The 22101-nt window shown below is 39.7% G+C and overlaps 1 protein-coding gene across 1 annotated transcript in view; it reads left to right on the top strand.

The window, feature by feature from the left end:
- The window catches only part of PKHD1 (PKHD1 ciliary IPT domain containing fibrocystin/polyductin), a 471475-nt gene that overhangs the window by 178176 nt on the left and 271198 nt on the right, over nt 1-22101 (top strand). The window contains exons 40-45 of the mRNA XM_036248838.1: nt 1844-1969; nt 4496-4552; nt 4814-4944; nt 13235-13347; nt 14631-14736; nt 19536-19670. Coding sequence (XP_036104731.1) covers nt 1844-1969; nt 4496-4552; nt 4814-4944; nt 13235-13347; nt 14631-14736; nt 19536-19670 — 668 coding nt within the window. The remainder of the gene's footprint in view (nt 1-1843; nt 1970-4495; nt 4553-4813; nt 4945-13234; nt 13348-14630; nt 14737-19535; nt 19671-22101) is intronic.

The raw sequence follows: 22101 nt of genomic DNA, 5'->3' as shown, positions 1-22101 counted from the left end.
AGAATGATAAATATCTTTGTTTTCTCTCTCTCTCTCTTTCTCTCTTTTTTTGGTCTCTTGGTACTTATAATGATGCAGAATATTTGATGTGGGGTCCAGCTCCAGTATGAATGAGGATAGCAGTCACGTATGAATTATCAATTGAACCTAATTAAAACCCTCCCTTGCCCAAGCATTGACTTACTCTGCCTTCCCTAACCTCTGCCTCAGAGTAGCTGCACATGTATCTGTTTTTATATAATAGGTTTTATTTAAAAATGGGTTCAGTGATTTAAAAAATGTTTGAAAACCACTAAGCTAACCCATTATCCCCTATAGGTCTCTGTTAAAATGTAAATGTGTTTCGTAGGAGGAGACAACATATTAACCCAGAGGTTATTAATGCCTGGCATGCTTGCCAAAGACCTTTTATTGTTTCATTCCCCGAAGGCCCCCGTGACCCATTGGCCAATTGCCCCCAGCCACTAGAGTTAGAGGGTGCTGGAGTCTTTGCATGCTTGCTACTTTTAAAGGTTTATCAATCTATAAATTCAACCCATAATAGCTCTATAAACACATTAGTACTTTTTGTTGTTCAGATGTAGTGATACTACGGTGATTTGGAGTCAGGGAAAGTCTGTGGCAGGCAGAGTTTTCTGCATAGGTGGGTATAAATGGGTTAACTTATTGGTGAGTGATCTGAGAGCATCTGGTACCAGGGGAGCTGAGCTCAAGGGGAATGTGGAGACCATTCACCTATGGAGACACAGTTGAGAGTTTTCTGGATAGTCCCAATTTAAAAGTCAAATTATTCCATAAACCAAAGTCATTCTTCCAATTGGCTAAGCAAGCTATCATTGATATACTAATATCTCTCACTACCTAGAGATAATATAAAACTTCTTTTTCCAGGATTTATAATTTATTTATCTAAATGATACACCTTTATTATTTTAATATGAGTTTCCTCCATCAGACTGAAGATACATAAGTGCATAATTTGCTTACTTTTGTTCATCATAATATCTCCAGCGCAAAGCACAATTCTTGTAATATATAATATTGATCCATTGTTGAGCCAATTCACATAAATTGTTTTAGGGGCCATAAAATATGCTCATGGCACCAATGTGATGATTTTCCTAAATGCCAATTCATTTTATGGTAGTATAGGGTACTTTCCCTTCAGCTTTATAAACCCATCATATGCAACTGTGAGAGTTGTGATCCTCAGGTCAACCTCTGGCTTTGCTGATGTCAAATTATAATCTTGTACACCTTAAAAGTATATAATGTTATACGCCAATGTTACTCATATAATTTTAATTAAAAAAAAAAAGACTCTGGCAATCTTAGGCCAACAAGTTCAATATTATTGCCTAGCAAGTTAAAAGTATTACTTCATAGCTCAAGAAATAATGACTACATCTCCTCATGCCAAAGATTAAGGTTAGCCTCTAAGTAGTACTCTTCACATGGCCCTTAACCTTGCTTTAGCTGCCATCCACTATGTACTGTGAGTTAATACAAAGATGATGGCCAATGGGAAGTCTTGACAGCCATGCAGTCTTCCACAGTTTGGCCACCCTGTCTCTTTCTTGGATGTTTTGTTTTTCTTTTCCAACATTTGACCCTGGGATTCTACCTTGCTTATCTTTGGTATCGTTGAGGTGCATTGGCTTGAGTTGCCCGTTTAAACAATTTGATTTCTGATTACAAATCCTCATTTCCTGCATTTCATCATTGTGTGGGAGAATGCACTCAGTTATATTATAGCTTGCTTTGAAGATGGTCTTCAAAGAGATCAGAATCTAAGGACCCTTCAAGATTCCCTTCTAATTTTACTTTACTCCTTTCTATTCAGGTTCTTACATCCAGGGCTGCACAGTGTGGGGCTCCTTCAGTAGAGGCCTCAGCATGTCCGGGACCTGGGGCCTGAAAGTGGACAGGAATGTATTCTATGACATTTTAGGCCATGCATTGCTAGTGGGTAAGTGGAACGAGCTTGTTTCATTTGGGTATTCTTGAGTAAGACACACAGTTTTACAGAAAGAATTATCCCAAACTTTCAACATTTAGTTTATAAAAACTTCAGCCTTTGGTCATTAGAAATAGCATCATTAAAAATCATAAATTTAAGTTTTGTTATCAGTGATTGTCTAAGCTTTATCAATAAAAAACTGATCATTTAAAGGTGACCTTTTAGTTCAGGTTAATAAATATACAATGGGCAGTTTTAAAATTTACTCTCAGCAATTTTCACAATTAATTCAAAGTCACACAAATATGTTTTTGTACCATCTTATGAAATGTCAAGTCTGGATGCTGGACAAGGAGTTAAAAATCTTGAATATTTTTCTTAGCTGCTCCTGAAGTTTGTTGAAGAAGCTCATGTTTCAGAATCTTCAATTTTTTCTTCTTCTTAAGTTCATTACCCTTGCAGAACTCAGAACCACCTTTAAAAATCTCAAATTGCATTATCATTTTGCTCCTTAAAACCCTTTAAGAGTTCTTACTACCATTAGAATATAATCTAAAATCCTCAGCCTAGTTTAAAGGACTCCCTCCCTCCCTGATTTTGCCTCTATTAACCTTTGTAAACTTGTCTTGCTCTTTTTTTGTCTGTCGCTCTCTCTCTTTGTTCTAGCTATACTGACCTATTTTATTTTAACTCTTTCAAAAGACCACTTTCTGCTGCCTCAGGGCCTTTGTACAAGCCACCCCCCCCCTCTATTTATACCACTTATTCTTCTCCTGCAAGATTCTATGTTTAAGCTCTTTTAGCACCAATCATTAATTATTGATTAAAATTATATATTATGTCCTGGCTGGTTTGGTTCACTGGTTAGACTGTCAGCCCACAGCCCAAATTCCAGTCAAGGGCACATACCTTGGTTGTGGTTTGTCCTGGCCTTGGTAGGGTTATGTGGGAGGTAACCAGTTGATGTGGCTCTATCACATCAATGTTTCTCTCTATCTCTCTCTCTCTCCCTTCCTCCCTCCCACTCTATCTGATGATAAATAAAAAGTATCCTTGGGTGAGGAAAAAAAAAAAATGTATATTTGTTATCAGTGATTGCCTAAGCTTTAGGCAATCACTGATCAATACAAAACTGATCATTTAAAGGTGACTTTTTAGTTCAGGTTCATTATATATATATAATGTTTCAGATAATCAGGTTAATGTCTGCTTTTACCATCAGATTTCATGTGAAGATTGTTTCCTTAGCATTTAGCACATTAACTAGTCCATTGTAGCTATATTCGTGGAAAGAAATGAATGAATTAAAGAACAAAGGATCTTTGGTTACGTCAGAGTAGAAAAGCAAATCAAAGGTTTTCACTGAAAGTAAGATTATAACTGTATTTGCTAAATAATGTTTTATATTTAAATCAATTCTTTGATATCAGTGGGAAAATGTACATGTTTCATTTAAAAACAATCTGTTAAAGATCAAAGCTCTAAAGGGTCTAATACTGAGAGGGAAACTGTTTAGTGAGAAAATATGGATCATATAAAGTTGCTTTATAAAACATCCCAGTTCTAAAAGGCAAAGAGCTTTGGACCAAAAGAAAAAAAAAAAGTGATCAGGTGCAGAGAAATCTATTGATTGAAAAAAAGACAGCTATAGGGCAGTCAAACCAACAGATAGATAATTAATTTTGTGTATTCTTACTTTTATCTAAGTAAGAAAAAGGTTTGCTGAAACCTGGAGCAGAAATTCTGGAAGAAGAAACCCTAATGACATTATCTTAGAAGAAAGCAGTTATTATGAAATAGACATTAACTAGGCAAGGAAGAAAGTCAGCAGAAAGAATTTCACCTTTAGTGTGTGGATATTGTGAATCTGCTGCTCTTGACGTCTATTGTAGTGCAGGGGAAGGAATTAGAATATTTGTTGATTAGTGCCTTATAAAGTACTCAATTCATGCAAAACGAGTTTGCAAATCCAGACTCATGAAATGACATGGGAAACCCAGATACCTAAAGGTCTAGAAGAGAGGGGGTCTGTGAGGCTGGGCGCCTGTGGGGCTGCTTTCTCTTGATGCCATAGACATGCATAGCCCATGCTTCTGTTTTCTTCTATTCTAAATCATTGTGGTTTGGGTGTGAAGGTGCCAGGTACTCTCCAGCCTGTTCCTCCGGGACATTTAAGATCTTTCAGAGGAAGAGAGGGGTATGTGGTTAGACGGTGGCTCGTTTGAACAGCTAGGGGTGGGTCTGGAGCTGACTCATGTGTGGCACTTAACTGTGGAGACAGTCACTTGGACTCTTGCTAAGAAGTAAAATAGTAGATCTATTTTTCTGTTCTTTTTACAATTTAAAATGCACTTCTGATCCATGATACTCTAGAACTTAAAAGTCCATATAATCTGTATCTCTTTGGTTCATAGATAAAAACACAGAAACAAAATAAAAACAAGCCACACCCCAAAGAAACAGTAGTGTTGCCTCATTTTTTATTTTCCTGGGTGGCCTGAAATGCGCTGATGTAACACGGTCCTTTGTTCTCAGGTACATACGTGGAGACAAGATATATCCTTCAGGAGGCTACTTGTGGAAGAAAAAATGGTAAATATGCAAATTAATTTAAACTCTACTACAATTCATTTAAGTTGTCTTATGTTCTATAGACAGTCCTGATGGAATCATGTTAGATATCTTAAATTCACTGAATATAATAAATATTTTGTATACATATAAATGAGTATGTATACATTTATGCGCTATGTGAATTATAATGTGTATTTATAGACAAATGAGTGTGGAGTTGCATACATTTTAACTATGTTTGTGACTCCTTTGGCTTTAATTTTTCTTTTCTTAAATTAGACAGGTCAGAACAGGGAAACATAGTAAGAAACAATGTGATCATCAGGGTTTCTGGCACTGAGGGACTCTCCAACCCTGAAACCTTGACACCATCTGGTATCTATATCCGCCACCCCACCAATGTTGTAGAGGTAAGATCTTCACCAGGAAAATCAGAGCTAAGAGCACATACAGATTACTCCTCACATGATTTGCAGCAGCAGCATTGTGATATGATAGAGCATGTTTACTTCCTGTGCATTGGTACTGAGAGACCACTTTGTGATTTTGTGTTAAATAAGTGCTTTAGGATAAATGTAATCATTTCTCAGAATTCCTGCGAATGCTCTTTGAAGCAATATCTATATGGAGCGATCAGTAGATGCTGGTTCTTTTCTGGTTACTTAAGTTCATGCAGACTAAAATGTCTTCCTGAGCTCTCTGCTGTGGTGCCAATTTTTGTCTCAATTCCAGTATTAATTACCTATTAAATCTTTACTATCTACTATATTAGTGTGGTTATGTTATTGCTCTTTAAGAATGTTCAGAACTGAGGGTCAGTAAAGTCAGGGGTGTGGAGGCATGTCAGATTTCAGGATGGATGAAGAGTACCCCAGTGGGCTTGACTTTTTTTATCCCACCATTTAGTACAACTTACCATTACTTTTTCTTGATAAATGTCTCTCCAAACACTTTAACAATGAGTGTTTCTGCGACAGTTTAACCATAGGTCCGTGCATGAGGAATTGCATCAGAGTGGTGGCAAGGCCATTTGGTTCCTATTCTCCCATGATTTTATCCCAGGGGCATCCCATTCTTCCAGGACAATCCTCTGAGCACCTGCTGATCATCACAGTTATGCCAGGTTTCTGAGGAACTGAGAAAACGAACGTCTCTGTCTCTCTCTGTTCATCCATTTTTAATTACTTGTAGTTGAATAACCCCTAATAAAAGTCATGGTTACCTCCTCAACCCTCCTCCAGACACTTTACAAAATTTTGTTTTCTTTATTGATTTTCTAGAGAGAGAGAGGAAGGGCGAGTGAGATAGAAACATTGATGAGAGAACATTAATTGGCCACCTTCTGCATGCCCCGCATTGGGGATTGGGCCCACATCCTGAGCATGTGCCCTGACCGGGAATCGAACCAGTGACCTCTTGGTACATGGGTCCATGCTCAATCACTGAGCCACACTGGCTGGGCCGGATTCTTAATCACACTTTTTCCAAGCACAGCACTTGCACACCATTTCAGGTGCCTGATAGGGGCAGCGGATATGCCAGTGAGAAAGGAGGCAGAACTGTATTTGTTGAAGGAAACCAAACTCTAGACCCAGAACAATCAGAGCAGCATTTACCTGGTGACTACAGGGCTGTCTGTGCAGCTATGGCAGCAAGCTTTGGGGCCTGAAGAACTACGTTTCTTGGGTGGCAGAAACTTGACTCCTCTGAAATATCTAGAGGTAAAAAGACCCTCAGGGTTGCCCAGCTCATCTTTCTGTTTGAGGCTGAAATGCATGCAAATTTCATATTGAATGCGAAGGCTACTGTCCATTTGACTTTGCTTCACTGGGTAGCATGTGGTCTCCTGGGCAGGTGTCTTGGCCATTAGTTAACCACAGGAAGAACTGAGCTGGCTATAGGTCAATAGGTGCAGAGAACCAGAGAGCCACCTAGAAGGTGATAGTTCACCTGAGCATTGGTGGTCTGCCCTGTGACACACGGCTCAGTCAGCAGTAGGAAAACAGTCAAAACAAGCTCTTTGTTCACCATTAAATGACTTCCATTCCCATTCTTTTACTTTCTTCCTCTTATGTCCACCTTACAACATTTTTTTAAAAAGGACAATATACATATTTTGAGAATGAGGTTTCATTTTAAGCCAGTAGCGTAGATTCAGTAAGTATAGTTATCGGGTGTTTTTCTGACCTTTTCTTCAACGACCTTAAAATTCTCTAGTTCTCTTTTCATTAGCTTATTAGCTTTTAGACCCCAACACAAAGTCTGAAACACAGTAGTTTCTCAATACAAATTAATTGAATATAATGAATGAATGTGGGTATAATTATATAATTAAAGAATGAGGGGAGGAGAAAGAGAAAAGTAAAGAATAGATTCCAAGATCCCACAATCACTGATGTCTAAAAAATAAGCTGTTTAATCTATGGCAGAATTTAAACCCTGTGGGACTCACCTCTTGCTGTTAAATCTTGCACCATCTACTCCAGTTTTCCGCTGAGCCACTGTATTCTGCTGTGCGGTCTCTTCGGCATGCCATTGTCTGGAATGCACTATTACCAAGGACAGAGTTGGTAACTGGGCATATGTGACAAAACCTAAAAATTATGGCCTCCTATTGACCTTTAGGGCCCATGAAGGTCATTGCCATGATTGAGCACACAGTGAATTATTGTTTATTAAGTGTGTTCTATGTGGACAATACAGAGAGTACTTTGAAAATATATTTTAGAAATACACCTTTATTCCAAAGAGATAACAAAGAGGCTACAAGAACAATGATATGTGGTGCATGCATGTGTGTGTGTGTGTGTGTGTGTGTGTGCGTGTGTGTGTGATATGTGCAACAGAAAGAGATGTGGTAGAAAAATACTACCTTCTTGCAAGGTTGTCTGATATTCAAGAGAGAGACATTCCTTATTCTGAGAACCGCTATAAAAGTGGTGACTTTTATGTCCGATTTGAGGGGTGTAGAGTCACACTGACCCTTAAGAGGGTGTATCAGGCCTTGTGTGTGCTCCGTTTGATTTCACTCCTTCTTCCCTCTTGCTTTCCAGTTTTCTGACAGTCTGGAAAAAGTCTTTTTAAAATTCAGGTATTACTGCCATGAATTTGGATTTTTCTATTTTAAACTTCCAATTTGTAAATAATTTTAAACTCAGAAAAAGATGCAAAAATATAACACAGCATTGCTGTGTGACTTTGGTTTACCCAGTTCCCCCACTGATAATGTAAAAAGAAATATGGTACATGAAAGTCACATGTACCCTGCCACAGAGCAATAAAAAAAACTAGAAAAAAAAACACTGGGACAATACTATTCACTGAACTAAAGCCCTTACTTAGTCTCGAAGAAAAAGACCTAGTCCTGATGCCTGGGCAACCAACCCTGAAAGTCTAAACTCTCTCTCCCACATACAGGAGTCTGACCTTGAAATCTCTGTCCTGGTGCACAGGCAGTGAGCAAACAGAGTTGATCCTTCAGTCTCTGCAATGGTTTGTGGTCGGTTATCATTCCTGAGTTGCCCTGACCCAGAGCCTAGAATCCAACGCGGAGCCACAGCACACGGACTTTTCCTTGACTTCTAGTCAGTCATCTTTACAGTTGACTCACACTCCACCCTGTGTGGTACCAAGGGATTTGGAGCATGATATTTATTCCTTTTTAGTTTTCATAGCCACAGATGGTCTGCCTGCTTCCCTGCCCAGGCTGCTGATGAGCCAAGTCCAGGGAGAAGCAAAACCAGAGCTTTTTGATTTCTTGCTCGTGAGGACTCAAGCATGATATTCATGAGTCCCTAGGGGACTTGTATCCCTCTGTACGCTCCATAGACAGGTCTTTGTTGTGCTTTCCAAAAGCGGTTTGGTGTGGGTTCCACACGCACCTGCAGGTCTGAGAGCACTGCATTGCCAGCTGCCTTCCCTTTGCAACTCCGGCGTCTGCATCTCTGACTCCTAGGAATTCCTTGTCACCTGCCCAGAGGCTCCACCGCTGCCGAACACAGAACCCATGTCAGTGTCAGGCTGGAAAGTCTTTGCTCTTAAACAATGAGGGCCTGCTCCCCTCCAGAGCTCCAGGGCACCCCACGTTTAGGGCGGTGTGAGAAATTTCCTATGACCAGACTCTTGTGTAGGGTAGCCCATGGGAAAATCCTCAGGACATACCCTTTGGAAACACCCATTTAATTTGAGGAGAATTTGTTCTGGTTTGTGAATCAATTTTGTAAGGAATTCTGTGTTTAAAGGCCCAGTTTCGGTTCTCTGGCTCTCCCCACTCAATAGCTAATGTATATTTAAGAGCAGCCTGAAGGGTTAACTCACCCCCCCCCCCCACCCCACCCCAGTAGCTATAGATGCACACCTCAAGGAGCTGGCTTACTTGAGTAGTTAATTTCTCTCTGGAATTTCTCTTGCTTGAATGTCCATAATACAGTGACTTCCGCAAAAAATTGATTTCCACACAAAATTCCCTGCTTGCCTTAAACCCTTCCCCACACGCCGCCGGCTGCCTGCATAAATATGTGGATTTTCCTCATGAATCATTTGTAGCATGCCCAATTGCGGTGGAGAGTGAAAAAGGGCTGGGAAGCAATGTGATCCGACTGCTCATTTGATTCTTTTATAAGAAACGGTTCACTGTGGCTGACAGAAGACCAGAGTTGGAACATCCTGCCCACCTGTAAATGCACTTGGAAAGCATTTATATATGATCATTTGTAAATACTAATGACACTAGGGCAGATGATTCAGCAAATCTATGCATTTGCTCAAAATACGTGCTCTTGGAGCACCTGTCTGGTATAGATGATGAATAAGGTTGTAGCCCTTGCAATATATTCCTTAAATGTTTAAATCTTGCCCCTCCTGGTTAGGTCTGAGCAGTGAAGTAGCATTTCACTGGTAATGAAGCAGAGGTATATGTCCAAGTGAGATAATCACTTACCAGCCTCTAGTGCCCCTGTCTCATTTTTGGTATACTTGCAGAAAAGGTGGTGTTTAAGAAGCCCCGTTTCCTAAGCTCCGTTCTTATATACTCATGGCCTTCCCCATGGTTCATAGGTGTGGCAGAGACACAGCTGCTCAACACTGGCTATGTGGAAGGTAGAGCTTTATATATAAGTCCGTGAAGAGGCTTCCAGTGTAATCATCACTGAAAATCAACAGCTATGTTACTTCCTTGTGTACCTAAGAGGGTCGAAGAGACATATGGGGCACTTGCATTTGCTTCAGTGCTAATAAATGTTTTTTTGGGGAATGTCTCATGCTGGATTTGATTATTTGAAAATATATTAATACCTTCCTAGTAAAGATTGCCAAAGCATTCTTATTGTAATTAGCCATGTTTTTATATTTAGATTAGTATTTCCATCAAAATTTGGAGATGGGATACTAGAAAGTAGGCGTGAGTTATTTTGAGACCACATACCTCCGACTCTAGACTGTAGACCAGGGTTTCTCAGCGGTGGCAGTAGTAACATTTTGGGTCATTTTGTTGTGAGAGGCTGCCCTCTGTACAGCAGCATCCCTGGTCTCAACTCCCTGAATGACAGTAGCATCCCTCTACCTGAGTTATGATCACCAACAATGTCTTGAGAGATTTCCAAATGCTCTGCGGAGAACCATGTCTTCCCTGATTGACAGGCTATGCCATCTCAAGGTAAGTGGAGTCTTAGCCATGGCCCTGGTTCCTTGAAGTCATGCTAGCACCTTCAATAGTAATTCAACTTCCCATTCATTGATACCCAAAAGTCACGTTCCTGAGTACAACATGGTAGGTGAGCCATGTGATTGGAATTTTAAATGATCATAGGAAATTGGGGGAATGTTCAGAATCCAGAAGAGAATGGGCCTCTTGTCCACAAAGGAAGAAAATAGTTCTCTAACTGAATGAACAATGGGGAGTGGCTGACTAACTACACATACCCGGGTTGAGAACGCCTTGGGCCCCCAGTGCACCACAGCTAAAGTTAAAGAAGCAGTACTAGGGACCGTGTCAGGAAGCGCTGGCTGCCTCAGCAGATCTTGCCCGTTGGCCAGGCTTCCAGTCTCATGGTGAGCTGCTGGCCCCTGTTCACCCTTCCCCAGAGGCTGGAAGCCTCCAGGGACTGGAGCACCGAGCATTGGTTTGCCTGAGGCAGGAGGTGAGTACTGGTGGTTTTAAAACAACCTATTTTAGCCCTGGCCAGTTTGGCTCAGCGGTTAGAGCGTCGGCCTGCGGTCCGGAGAGACCCGGGTTCGGTTCCCGCTAAGGGCACGTACTTCGGTTGCAGTTTGTCCCCGGCCCCGGTTGGGTTGTGCGGGTGGCAGCCACTCGATGTGTTCCTTTCACATCGATGTTTCTCTCTCTCTCCCTTCCTCTCTCTCCCTCTCACTCTATCTGTACAAAAAATGGAAAAATATCCTCGGGTGAGGATAAAAAACAAAAAACAACAAAAAAAAAAACAAAAAACAACCTATTTTAGTTTTTTCCTCTCATTTTGACTTTGCTTGGTTCTATGTGCATGTGTGTGTGAGTGTGTGTGTGTGCACACGTGGGAGTGTCCTGGTGGAACATGTGGCACACCCAGAGGGCAATGGGCTCTTTAAAGTCCCCTCCGTAGGGAGCACTGCTCTATTATTAGTTTTTTAAATTTTATTTCCAAATGCAGTTTACATTTAATACCATTTTGTATGAGTTTCAGGTGTACAGCTCAGTGGTCAGACAATCATATACTTTACATAGTGTTCCCCTCGGTATTTCCAGTACCCACCTGACACCATACACAGTTATTGCAATATTATTGACTATCTTCCTTGTGCTGTACTTTGCATCCCTGTGACTATTCTCTAACGACCAATTTGTACTTCTTAATCCCTTCACTTCTTCATGCCAGTGTTCAGGGTGAGCTGTCCCATCATACATGCTGCTGGGAGCCTGAGTTGCTCGCAGAGAGGATGCTCTGGGGTTCTTTTTCTCAAAGCCAGACCACGTGAAACCTCCAGTGCTCAGGGATGAACCATGCAGAAGCCTCTGGGGCTCCCTTTATCCCTGGAGCACAAGGCTGGGGCCTGAGGTAGGCTAAGTGGCCGGTTTCTTGACTTCTATTCTCTAGGCAGACACAGGCACCCAGGCCTTGGCCCAGCCTCCCAGGCTGAGAGAGAACAGATACACACAAATAGCCCAGCAGCTCGATCTATTGGCCTTTCGTTCCTCCCACTACAGAGGCAGAGCAGCCAGCCTGTCATTTACTTCACTGCCTGGAGTCAGGAGGCTGCAAATTCAAATGCCTGCAGGGACTAGGCCAGTATCATAAGTAAGTGCAGCAGGGAGGGAGGGTACTGTGGAAAAATAACACATAATCTAACAGGCAGGCCTTTTCAGCTTCAGCTGAGCCACAGCTATTCCATTGGGAATTTGGGTTCAGTATTTTTAAAAAAATAAAAATAAAAAAAAACAACAGAACATCTGCATTTTTATATCAACTCTCCTGATTTTAAAATGATGCAAACAAAATGAAAAGTTTTGTGTAGTGGGTAGGCCAAGTGAAATGCCTCTGTGTACAATATTAAAGCCCCAAACTCATACAGTTTAATGGAGAATTTAGGTGTTTATGAAGATCTAAAAGATATGAAACTATTTAAATAGTAAATCCTATAAAGAAATATTAAAGTACAGTGATACCTCGGTTCTCGAACGCCTCGGTTTTCGACCAAATGGAGATTCGAGAAACTTTTGTCTCGGAATCCGAACAAATATTTGGAACTCGAACTTCCGAGATGAGCCGAATGGCGTTCATTTGGCCCAGCGCGCCTTGCTTGCGTCATCAGTGTGAGTGCAGAGAGAGAGTCACGCTTTGTGGAGTCACGCTTTCCTATTGGTTTCATTGCTTCGGTTCTCGAACAATTTGGTTCTCGACCGTCCTCCTGGAACGAATTATGTTCGAGAACCGAGGTATCACTGTAATTTAGATGATCTAATCAGGACAAAAATACATCTAGGAGCCTGGCCAGTGTGGCTCAGTTGTTGAGCGTTGACCCATGCACCAAGAGGTCGCCAGTTCAATTCCGGTCAGAGCACATGCCCAGGTTGTGGGCCTGATCCCCAGTGGGGGCATGCAGGAGGTGGCCAATTGATGTTCTCTCTCATTGATGTTTCTGTCTCTCTCTCCCTCTCTCTTCCTCTCTCTCTAAAATCAATAAAGAAAAATTATTTAAAAATACATTGGGGAGATTTGAGTTGTATTTGAATTCAGCCACTGTGTCTCAGCACAAAGACATGGCCAGTGTAATCATCGGCTCTCAGCCCATAGCCAAATCATTGATTAGTTCAAAGGATCAGAGAGAATGCTTTGTGTAGACTAGACTTTAAGGTATGCTTTTGTCACTGGGTACGCTTGCATACACCAAAGAGCTTGGGTCAGGTGATGCAAATAAACTTCTCACTGTGGACATTGACAAGGACACTTTAACCTAAGAGGCCGGTTCTTGAGGTGGGTACATTATAGTCTAGTTGAGCTGCCTGGAGGAAGAGGGATGAGAGCATTTTTTCTACCTGAAGCAGCGTGGGGGATGGGTGGATAAAGAGTAAATGAGTCTGGGAAGTGTCAATATACCTTGACAGAAAGTAAACGAAGAGCAGGATGAGTACGTACATAAGAGTCTTTCTTTGCAGTAACCTTACTGTATATGGAATAACTATTATTTAACTATCCCTAATTTCTCTAGGGAAACAGGGTGTGTGCTGCTGGTTTGGGCTACTTTTTTCATCTTGTGACCAACCAAACATCCCAAGCTTCACTTCTCTCCTTCACTGGGAATACTGCACAGTCTTGTACAAGGTAAATTTGGGGAATGTAATCTACATTTTGGGTGTAAGGCCTATGGTTTAACTTTTTTTTTCTTTCTTTTTTTTTGGTGCAACACTCACAGAGGGCATTACCTAACATCCATGTGAGATTTGATGATATACCTCTGTGACCATTTTGGATCATACATTTTGGTGGTGGAGGAAAAGGAAAGGGAAAGGAAGAGAGAAGCCAGTTAACAGGGCAGCAAGACAAAATGCACCTTTTGTGTCCAGAGGAGAATTCAATAGAGAGAACAATTAAACTTCCACAAGATTGGAAATAATTAGTAACACAGAGCCTCTAGGAGGCTAGGGTGCCTGGGCTCAGGAGATGAGTGGAGAGATGAGCCTTGAGAATAGGCTCTTCCCATGTTACTTGCACACCACAAGATGAGAAGGGACTGTACACAGGCTTTGTTTTGTAGAGGGTTAATCATCTACTAACATCAGTGACATGGGAAAATAAGGCAGAGTAAGGGATTTGAGAAGCATGGGGAAAATATGAACTTCAGTTAGGCCCTGACTTTACTCCTGCTGGATTGCTTATTTACATATTTATTTTAGATCCCTTATTTGTAACCTGGGAACCTATCTACATTGCAAGTTGGATGTGAGAATGAGAGCTTACGCAATGCAGCTAAGAGCACACCTGGAATATAGTAGGAACTCAGTCGTTGATAGCTATACATAATGGTAATACTAATAGGCTAGGACTGCTGCTGTAATGGAAAACAATAAGGATTAAGGACAATTGTGCCACGTTGAAGTGCCAGCTGAGGCTAGGATTAGCATGTGTCTTGAAATGATCATTAAGATTATAAAGTTTCTATCTAGCAGCTCTCAGCAACCCTGACCTGTGAGGGAAGAAGGTATCCAGAATTCTAAAATGGTAAAGCATTTCAGGGAGAAGAACAAAAGCTAGAGCATGTCCATCAAGCAAAGGGGGTGAATCTGCAAGGGGACTGACAGAGTGGTAGGGATCATATCCTACAGGGCCAAGAAGAGGTATCCAGACTCTTAAGGAAGGGGGTGAACCTAGAGAAGGGCTGGAAGTGTAGGATGGGATCATGGCATCCTGTGTGGATCCAGGAGCAGTTCACAGAGGGTGACAGAGAAGAAAAGCTGAGGGATGGGCAATAGTCAGAGAGAAAGATCACGGGTCTCATCTCCATTCTTCCTTATTCATAATTTTTACTTTACTATTTTCCAAAGAGAAAAAAGTAGGATGTTTGGAACGTCAGAACTGATTAAATTTCACTCTATTTCACTTTCTAGATGTGGGCTCTTTGTATATCCTAAGTTTCAGCCTCCTTGGGACAATGACACTGGCCCCACCACATTCCAAAACTTCATGGTTTGGGGAAGTGCAGGTGGTGCACAGGTAAGTTTCTTTAGTTTTTTTTTTTTCCTAATGAAAAAAACTGTTGTTTTCTCATGATGATGATTGGTTATATGTTGCTATTTAAAGGGAGATGAGCCCTGGTTGGTTTGGCTCAGCAGTTAGAATGTCAGCCTATGGACCGGAGAGTCCTGGGTTTGATTCTGGCCATGGGCACATACCTTGGTTGTGGTTGGTCCCCGGCCCCAGTGGTGGTTGTGGGGGTGGCAACCAATTGATGTGTCTCTCTGACATTGATGTTTTTTTTTTCTCTCTCTCTTTCTTCCTCCCACTGTGTCTGAAGATAAATGTAAAAATATCCTCTGGTGAGGATTAAAAAAAAAAAAAGATGAGTTGCTGCTGAGGGGAGCATGTAATATCATCCTAGTTTTAAGAAACCAACAGCATCATCAGTGTGTGAAAGAGCTGACGAATGAACAAATTCCTAGTTACTAAGCCAGGGTTAGTTGACTTCCTTGATGGAGCCTTTTAAGCTCTAATTGAGAACAACAGAATTATAGAGATTTTCAACCAGGAGGGATCACAGCTGTTTCATTCCTCTCATACCATTCTTATTTAGAAATAAAAATTAAAGCTCAGAAAGCCAATGAATTTGCTAAAGGTCACAAGGTTGGTGGCACAACCAGGTACAGAATGCTGACTCCGATGTTGTACATTTGGTACCCTAATATCTTGACTGACACATGCTCCAATCAAAAGAAAAAGTGCTATTCATCATTGGAACACAAACATTCCAGCTCAAGGTGTCATTCTCACCTTTATCAACAAACTAAATTTTCTCCTATTTCATCCAAAAGAGAGAAAAGTTCACATTCAATCATTTACTTTTCATTATTACAATGATTTCTTACAAGGAAGCTTTGCAAGGTCACTGTTAACAGCAACATATAAGAATTCTCCAAGGTCACTCTTTGGTGCTACACAGAGGACATTACATACCCTTGGTCTCTGCTACTTAGACATCTGGAGCCTAAGATACATACATTGATGAAGAAATACATTTACAGGGTATTCAGGAAACATAATAAAAATATAAAATTAACAAGAAAGTTAGACATTTATTTTCTATATCCAACAAGAGGAAGACAATTGTGGATGGGGAAAGCCCCAAAACATTACTTAGGAGAGCTAACTGGAAGATTGCCAATTGTATTTAGTGTTTTGTTCTCATTTAATTTTATTATGTACTTTGTTTTCCATAAGCACTATAAGTATAGGAGTGAGAATCTAGTAGAAACATTTAAGTGCCCTCTTACGCAGAGAAGCAATTATGCCTTGCAGAGGCCACAATTCTGTCTCCATGCTCTTGAATAACCTTGTACCAAAGGAAATAACTTAATGAAACAAAAATATTAAAAGATGATCATTAAAGTCAGTTTTCTCAAGTTCTGCAACCAGAAGTGCTGACTTTATGAAAAATTATATATATATGTATATATATGTGTGTGTATCCTTCAAGATTGAACTCTTGTGCACTAAAAGTCCAAATAATGAGAATGCTTTTGGAACTTTACTTTTATGAGGAAAATAAAGGAGAGCAATTAACATGATAGCAGGGAACTTAAAAAGTAACTTTCCTCAAAACAATCTGAAAAAAATAATAAAGTAAGAGGACTTGCATTTCCTTATTTCAAAACTGCAAGGCAGTAGTACATTTAGGTGGTGTGGTGTGGGCACAAAGATAGAAATATAGGTCAATAGACCAGAATTGAGTCCAGAAATAAACCCAAACTATGGTCAATGGGTTCTTGCCAAGCATGCCAAGAACGTTCAATGGAGGAAATAGTAGTCTTTTCAACTAATGGTGCTGGAGCAATGAGGGAGCCACATGAAAAGGAAGGAAATTCGATTCTTCCCTCATACTATTTCCAAAAATGAACTCAAAATGCTTCAAAAACCTAAACAGTAAAGCAAAAATGATAAAACTTTTAGAAGGAAACAAAGGAGTAAATCTTTATGATTTTGGATTAAGCAAAGGATCCTCGGATACGACACCAAAAGAACAAGCAACAAAAGAAAAATAGATACATTTAACTTTATCAACATAAAAAAATGTAATGTTTCAAAGAATCCTATCAAGAAGTGAAAACACAACCTGCAGAATGGGAGACAATATCTGCAAATCACGTGTGAAAAGGGCTTAAATCTAGAATATAAAGAGAACTCTTATGATTCAATGATAAAAAGATGATTAACCCAATTAAAACAAATGAGCAAAGGATCTGAATACACATTCCTCCAAAGAAGATTCACAAATGACCAATAAGCAAATGAAAATATGTTCAATATTATTAGTTATTAGAGAGGTGCAAATCAAAACCACAATATAATATGAACACTTCATACTCCCTAGGATGGCTAGACTCAAAATTATAATAAATGTTGGCAAAGATGTGAAGAAATTGGAACCTTCATACACTGCTCGTGGAAATTTAAAATGGTCTAGATGCTTTGGAAAACAATCTGGCAGCTTCTTAAGTGATTAAACACAAAGATAACATATGATCCATCAATTTTACTCATAGTTATATATCAAAGAGAAATAAAAACACATATCCTCACATAAATGTTTATGGTAACATTATTTCTTACAGCCCAAAGGTGAAAACAACCCAAATATACACCAATGGACAGATGGATAAATAGAGTGTGGTACATCAAGACAGTGGAATATTATTCAGCCATAAAATGAAATATTATGCTGTAACATTTGTGAACCTTGAAAACTATGCAAGTAAAAGCAGCCAGTCACAAAAACCACATACTATATGATTCCACTCATATGAAAGACCAGAACAGGGAAATCAATAGAGACAGAAAAAAGATTAATGGTTGCTTAGGGCTAAAGGATATAGTGTTTCTTCTTGAAATGAAAATGTTCAAAAATTGACTGTGGCGATGGTTGTTCCTACCTGTGAATACATTAAAACCTTTCAGTTGCAAACTTTAAATAGGTGAATTGTATGGTGTATATATCTTAATAAAGTTGTTAAAGAAAATGCAAAAGAACTAATCTATTCTGTATATAGCCTTGTATACTTTCAAATGTTCCCTATTCCTATCTGTGTGACCTTGGGCAAATTCCCTGTTTCTTTCTATCTCATTTGTGAAAAGATAATAATAATAGTATCTAAATGATGTTTGTTTTGTGAGTTAAATAAGTGCCAGAGTATAATAGTAGCTGTTGTTATTACCATTGTTAGTAAACAGAATTTGGTCGTGATAGAGTGATGTTGATAATAATGTCTCTGGACTGTTGTAACATTGAGAAGTGCCTTCTGCATCATAAAAAGAATACTTTGTTTAAATTTCATCAACTTTCATTATTAGATATATATGACTGTATTCTGGTCATGTATATCGATATTTACACAGACTATTCTAGTAAGTAAATTTTCTACTGTAAGCAAATATAAATGTATATGTATTTGATGATGATAGCTAATATTTTTGTACATTTTCTCATTTAATCATCTTAACCTTAGGGGGAGCATCATTATCATCCTCACTTTGTAGATAAGAAAACTTTCTGGGTTAGGGATAAAATACTTGCCCATGTCACACAGCTAAGAATTGCTGGATTTCAACTCAGGCAATTCTGACCCTTCTGTATGTATGTTAATAAAAATTGAGAAAAATACCCTCTCCTTACCATGCCTTATAAATGTAGACTGATTCTTTTAGAAGAGGGAGAGAGAGAGAGAGATGAGAACACACTATGAAAGCTGTATTTATACCACAAATAGGGGCTTTCTGCTGTTAGCAGATTCTCTAGTTGATTCTAGATGTTAGCTGTTTTTGAAGATGAGTTATTTGCCAAAACTTGAGATGACTATAATTGGGTAATGCATTTGCCAAGATTATCCCTATGCCGTTTAAGTAAACCTTTTTATCTTCAAAGATCTATCATTTTATAAAAGCTATTGGTGCGTACAAAATGGAAAACACAAGTTATTTAATTCTTGAAAATTCAAACACAAAGACTGATTGACAGGAAAATCAAGGTTACCTTGGCCTTACATTATTGGGAAACTTACACTTCAAGATATGACGGCAACCAGGACCCTATTCGATGAATAAGGAATGACTGTGTTAGGTTATTGCTAGTCCTGATCTCCATCCTGGTTTCAAAGATGGTTGAACTGAGGCTGAGGACCTTAGATGCCTTTTTCAAGATTCCCTGGTTAATATCAGTGCTGGGTGACAAGAAGGGTTCTGTCCTCCAAACTAGTGGGATTCATTCTTTCAACTCTATTCATCTAATTTTGTTAATAATACTTGATCCCCGTTTGGGCCTGCTAACACAAGCCGTCATAACTATATGTTTACATCTTGTATTTTGAGTCTGTAGTCATGCTCAATTACTGATTTCAGATTTGCAATTTTCTGACAATGTTAGTTAATATATTCTACGCGGAGGAAAATATTAAGTACTGGAGTTCTCGGATGTTGTTTTCTTCCACTAATTTTGTGTAATTTGGAAATGGTAAGTTTGTTTTAGACATGTGAAGAATTCACATTGACCTTTTTAATGAATCAGTTATTAAGAGGAAAAATAAAAAGTACAGAGGGGATGCTACTAAAGAGGACTAGTTAGTGCTGACCTCCCAGCAACTTTGGGATGTCTGTACAGATATTGATGGACACCAGCTGCTTAAATATAGGATAGCATGCTTATTTATACTTAATCAATAATTAAATAGGTTACTGAAAGTCTGCAAGAAAAGCCAAGCTTCAGACCTTTGCCATAACATATGCTGTGTTTTTGTTTGTTTCTATAGATTTTTAGAGGTAGCAATCTTCACCTGAAAAACTTCCAAGTTTATTCATGTAGAGATTTTGGAATTGACATCTTGGAAAGTGATGCAAATACTTTAGTTACTGACAGCTTATTACTTGGTCATTTTGCCCACAAGGTAAGTACCTTAGTGTGGTTGTTTTAGGTTGTCCATCAAATCATTCATATATGCAGGCTCCCTGGTGACCCAGGATATGTCATTTTAATAGCATTTTTCAGCAAATCTTGTATTTAATTGGTAAAAGTTAGAGGAGCTTTTTATTTTTATTTTTTAATCCTCACCTGAGGACATTTTTTCATTTTTTGTTCAGATAGAGTGGGAGGGAGAGAGAGGAAGACAGAGAGAAAGAGAAACATCGATGTGAAAGGGCCACATCGAGTGGCTGCCACCCGCATGACCCAACTAGGGCTGGGGACAAACTGCAACCGAGGTACATGCCCCTAGTGGGAACCAAACCCGGGTCTCTCTGGACCGCAGGCTGATTCTCTAACCACTGAGCCAAACCAGCCAGGGCTAGAGGAGTTTTTTATTTGTAACAGGGGTGATATTTATAATAAAATTCAAATATACCCAAGGATTCAATATAAATCATAAAAATCATGAGTAGCTTGCAGAATTTTTATTTGGTTGCAATTTAGCACTATTATCTGAACCAATTAAATAATACATCTAATAATTTTAAGTTAATTGACTCTAACCTCACAATGATTATAGACTAGCATGATTCCATGTTATCTCTCTGCATGGTGGTTTGCCAGGTTTCTATAGCAACGTTTTGTTCATAGGGTCCTTACTCTATTTAGGGTGCCTCCCTCCCAATAGGTAATATGAATTTACATTGTTTACTATAGTATACTATTAGTATACTATGATTTCTGTTTTTTTTTTAACTTTTTTTTTTATCCTCACCTGAGGACTTTTTTTTTTTTTTTATATCTTGTTCAGATAGAGTGGGAGGGAGAGAGAGAGAGAGAAACATCATCGTGAAAGGGACACACCAAGTGGCTGCCACCCACACGACCCAACCAGGGCCAGGGACAAACTGCAACTGAGGTACATGCCCTTAGCGGGAACCGAACCTGGTTCTCTCTGGACCGCAGTCTGATGCTCTAACCACTGAGCAAAACCGGCCAGGGCTATACTATGATTTCTTATGTGACTCCATAGTACTTCCTTAAGTGTGGTGTTAAAGAACCAAATTCAACCAAGTAAATTGGAAGATCAAATTGGCTTTATTAAGAGATTCATGAGTAGGAAAGTGTCCTATCTGAAGCCCTGAAGGGTTGTACAAAACAGAAGGCTTTTGGAGGCAAATGGTGTGGTGGGCGAGTTCTGTTTTATTTATTTTATTTCCATCACCATTTATCTCTCTTATACTTTCTTCTACCTTCAACCCTTCCCCACCCCTGACTTCCCACCAGAGCTGTCTGCCTTGCCTGCCCAGGGGAGTTCTTAGTAAAAGAAAAGAAAGAATTATATTTAGACCAGCTCATCTTTGGGGTAGGAAAGGGCAGGGGTTTTATCATTCAGATTTAACCTCATCAGTATGGTACTGACCAGGAACTCTCCGACTGACTGGTCTAACATTCTGTTCCTGGGAGAGGCTGGAACTGCAGTGAGGTCAGTTATTAAGTTTCGGTCTGGAAACTTGGCTAAGCAAAAGTGACTCCATTTTGATCAGTTGTCTCTTTCTTTTAAACTGTGGTTTCTACATGGTAAACATCTGACTATAGATGTCTTCTGTGTCACTGCAAGGCCAGGCTACTAGACTGCAGAGGAGGCAAAGAGGCCCTCCCAGGAGAGAAGTTACCCTTCTCCAGGGAAGCCCATGTTGCCATTGGTCTCAGACCTATTATGGATCTCCCAGTTCTTGTTTTGAGAGGTACATGCATATTAGTCACACATTGTCACATAATCATAGATGGAAGAGAACTAGGGTATCTGAGAACCAAGGAGGAGAATTCTCTGTATCTTTTTCCTGAATGCTTTGGTCAATTGAAATTTAAATGATAATTATTGAGTTTTGTACTTCCCTTGGAGATTATTTCATAGCTCTAGATGTAAATATTAAGATTTTAAAAATCCTTTGGTTACTAGCCTACATTTTCCTATGTTTAAGTCTCTAACTTAATTAGTTAAGTCTGTTTTGAACCATCCTTTTCAGGAGGGAATCACCTGCCAGTTTTTCCTTTTCTCTGAAAGGATTACCACCTGGAGAGATGATTCTTCTTTTTATTTATTTAGAATAATTTTTCCCTTTATTGATTTTAGAGAGAGAGGAAGGGAGAGGGAGAGATAGAAACATCGATGAGAGAGAACATCGATTGGCCGCCTCCTGCATGCCCCCCACTGGGGATTGGGCCTACAACCTGGGCATGTGCCCTGACCAGGAGTCAAACCAGCGACCTCTTGGTGCATGGATCGATGCTCAACCACTGAGCCACATCGGCCAGATGATTCTTCTTTTTAGACTGCATAGTTTCCAAGAGAAGACGGGACCCAGATTTAGATTCTGTGATACTGTAGATCAAAGACCCTTACATCTCTC

This window comes from Molossus molossus, unplaced genomic scaffold (genome assembly GCF_014108415.1).
Source record: "Molossus molossus isolate mMolMol1 unplaced genomic scaffold, mMolMol1.p scaffold_m16_p_8, whole genome shotgun sequence".
NCBI lineage: Eukaryota > Metazoa > Chordata > Mammalia > Chiroptera > Molossidae > Molossus > Molossus molossus.
The sequence above is the reverse complement of the archived record's forward strand: the minus strand, read 5'-3'. Positions and strand labels throughout refer to the sequence as shown.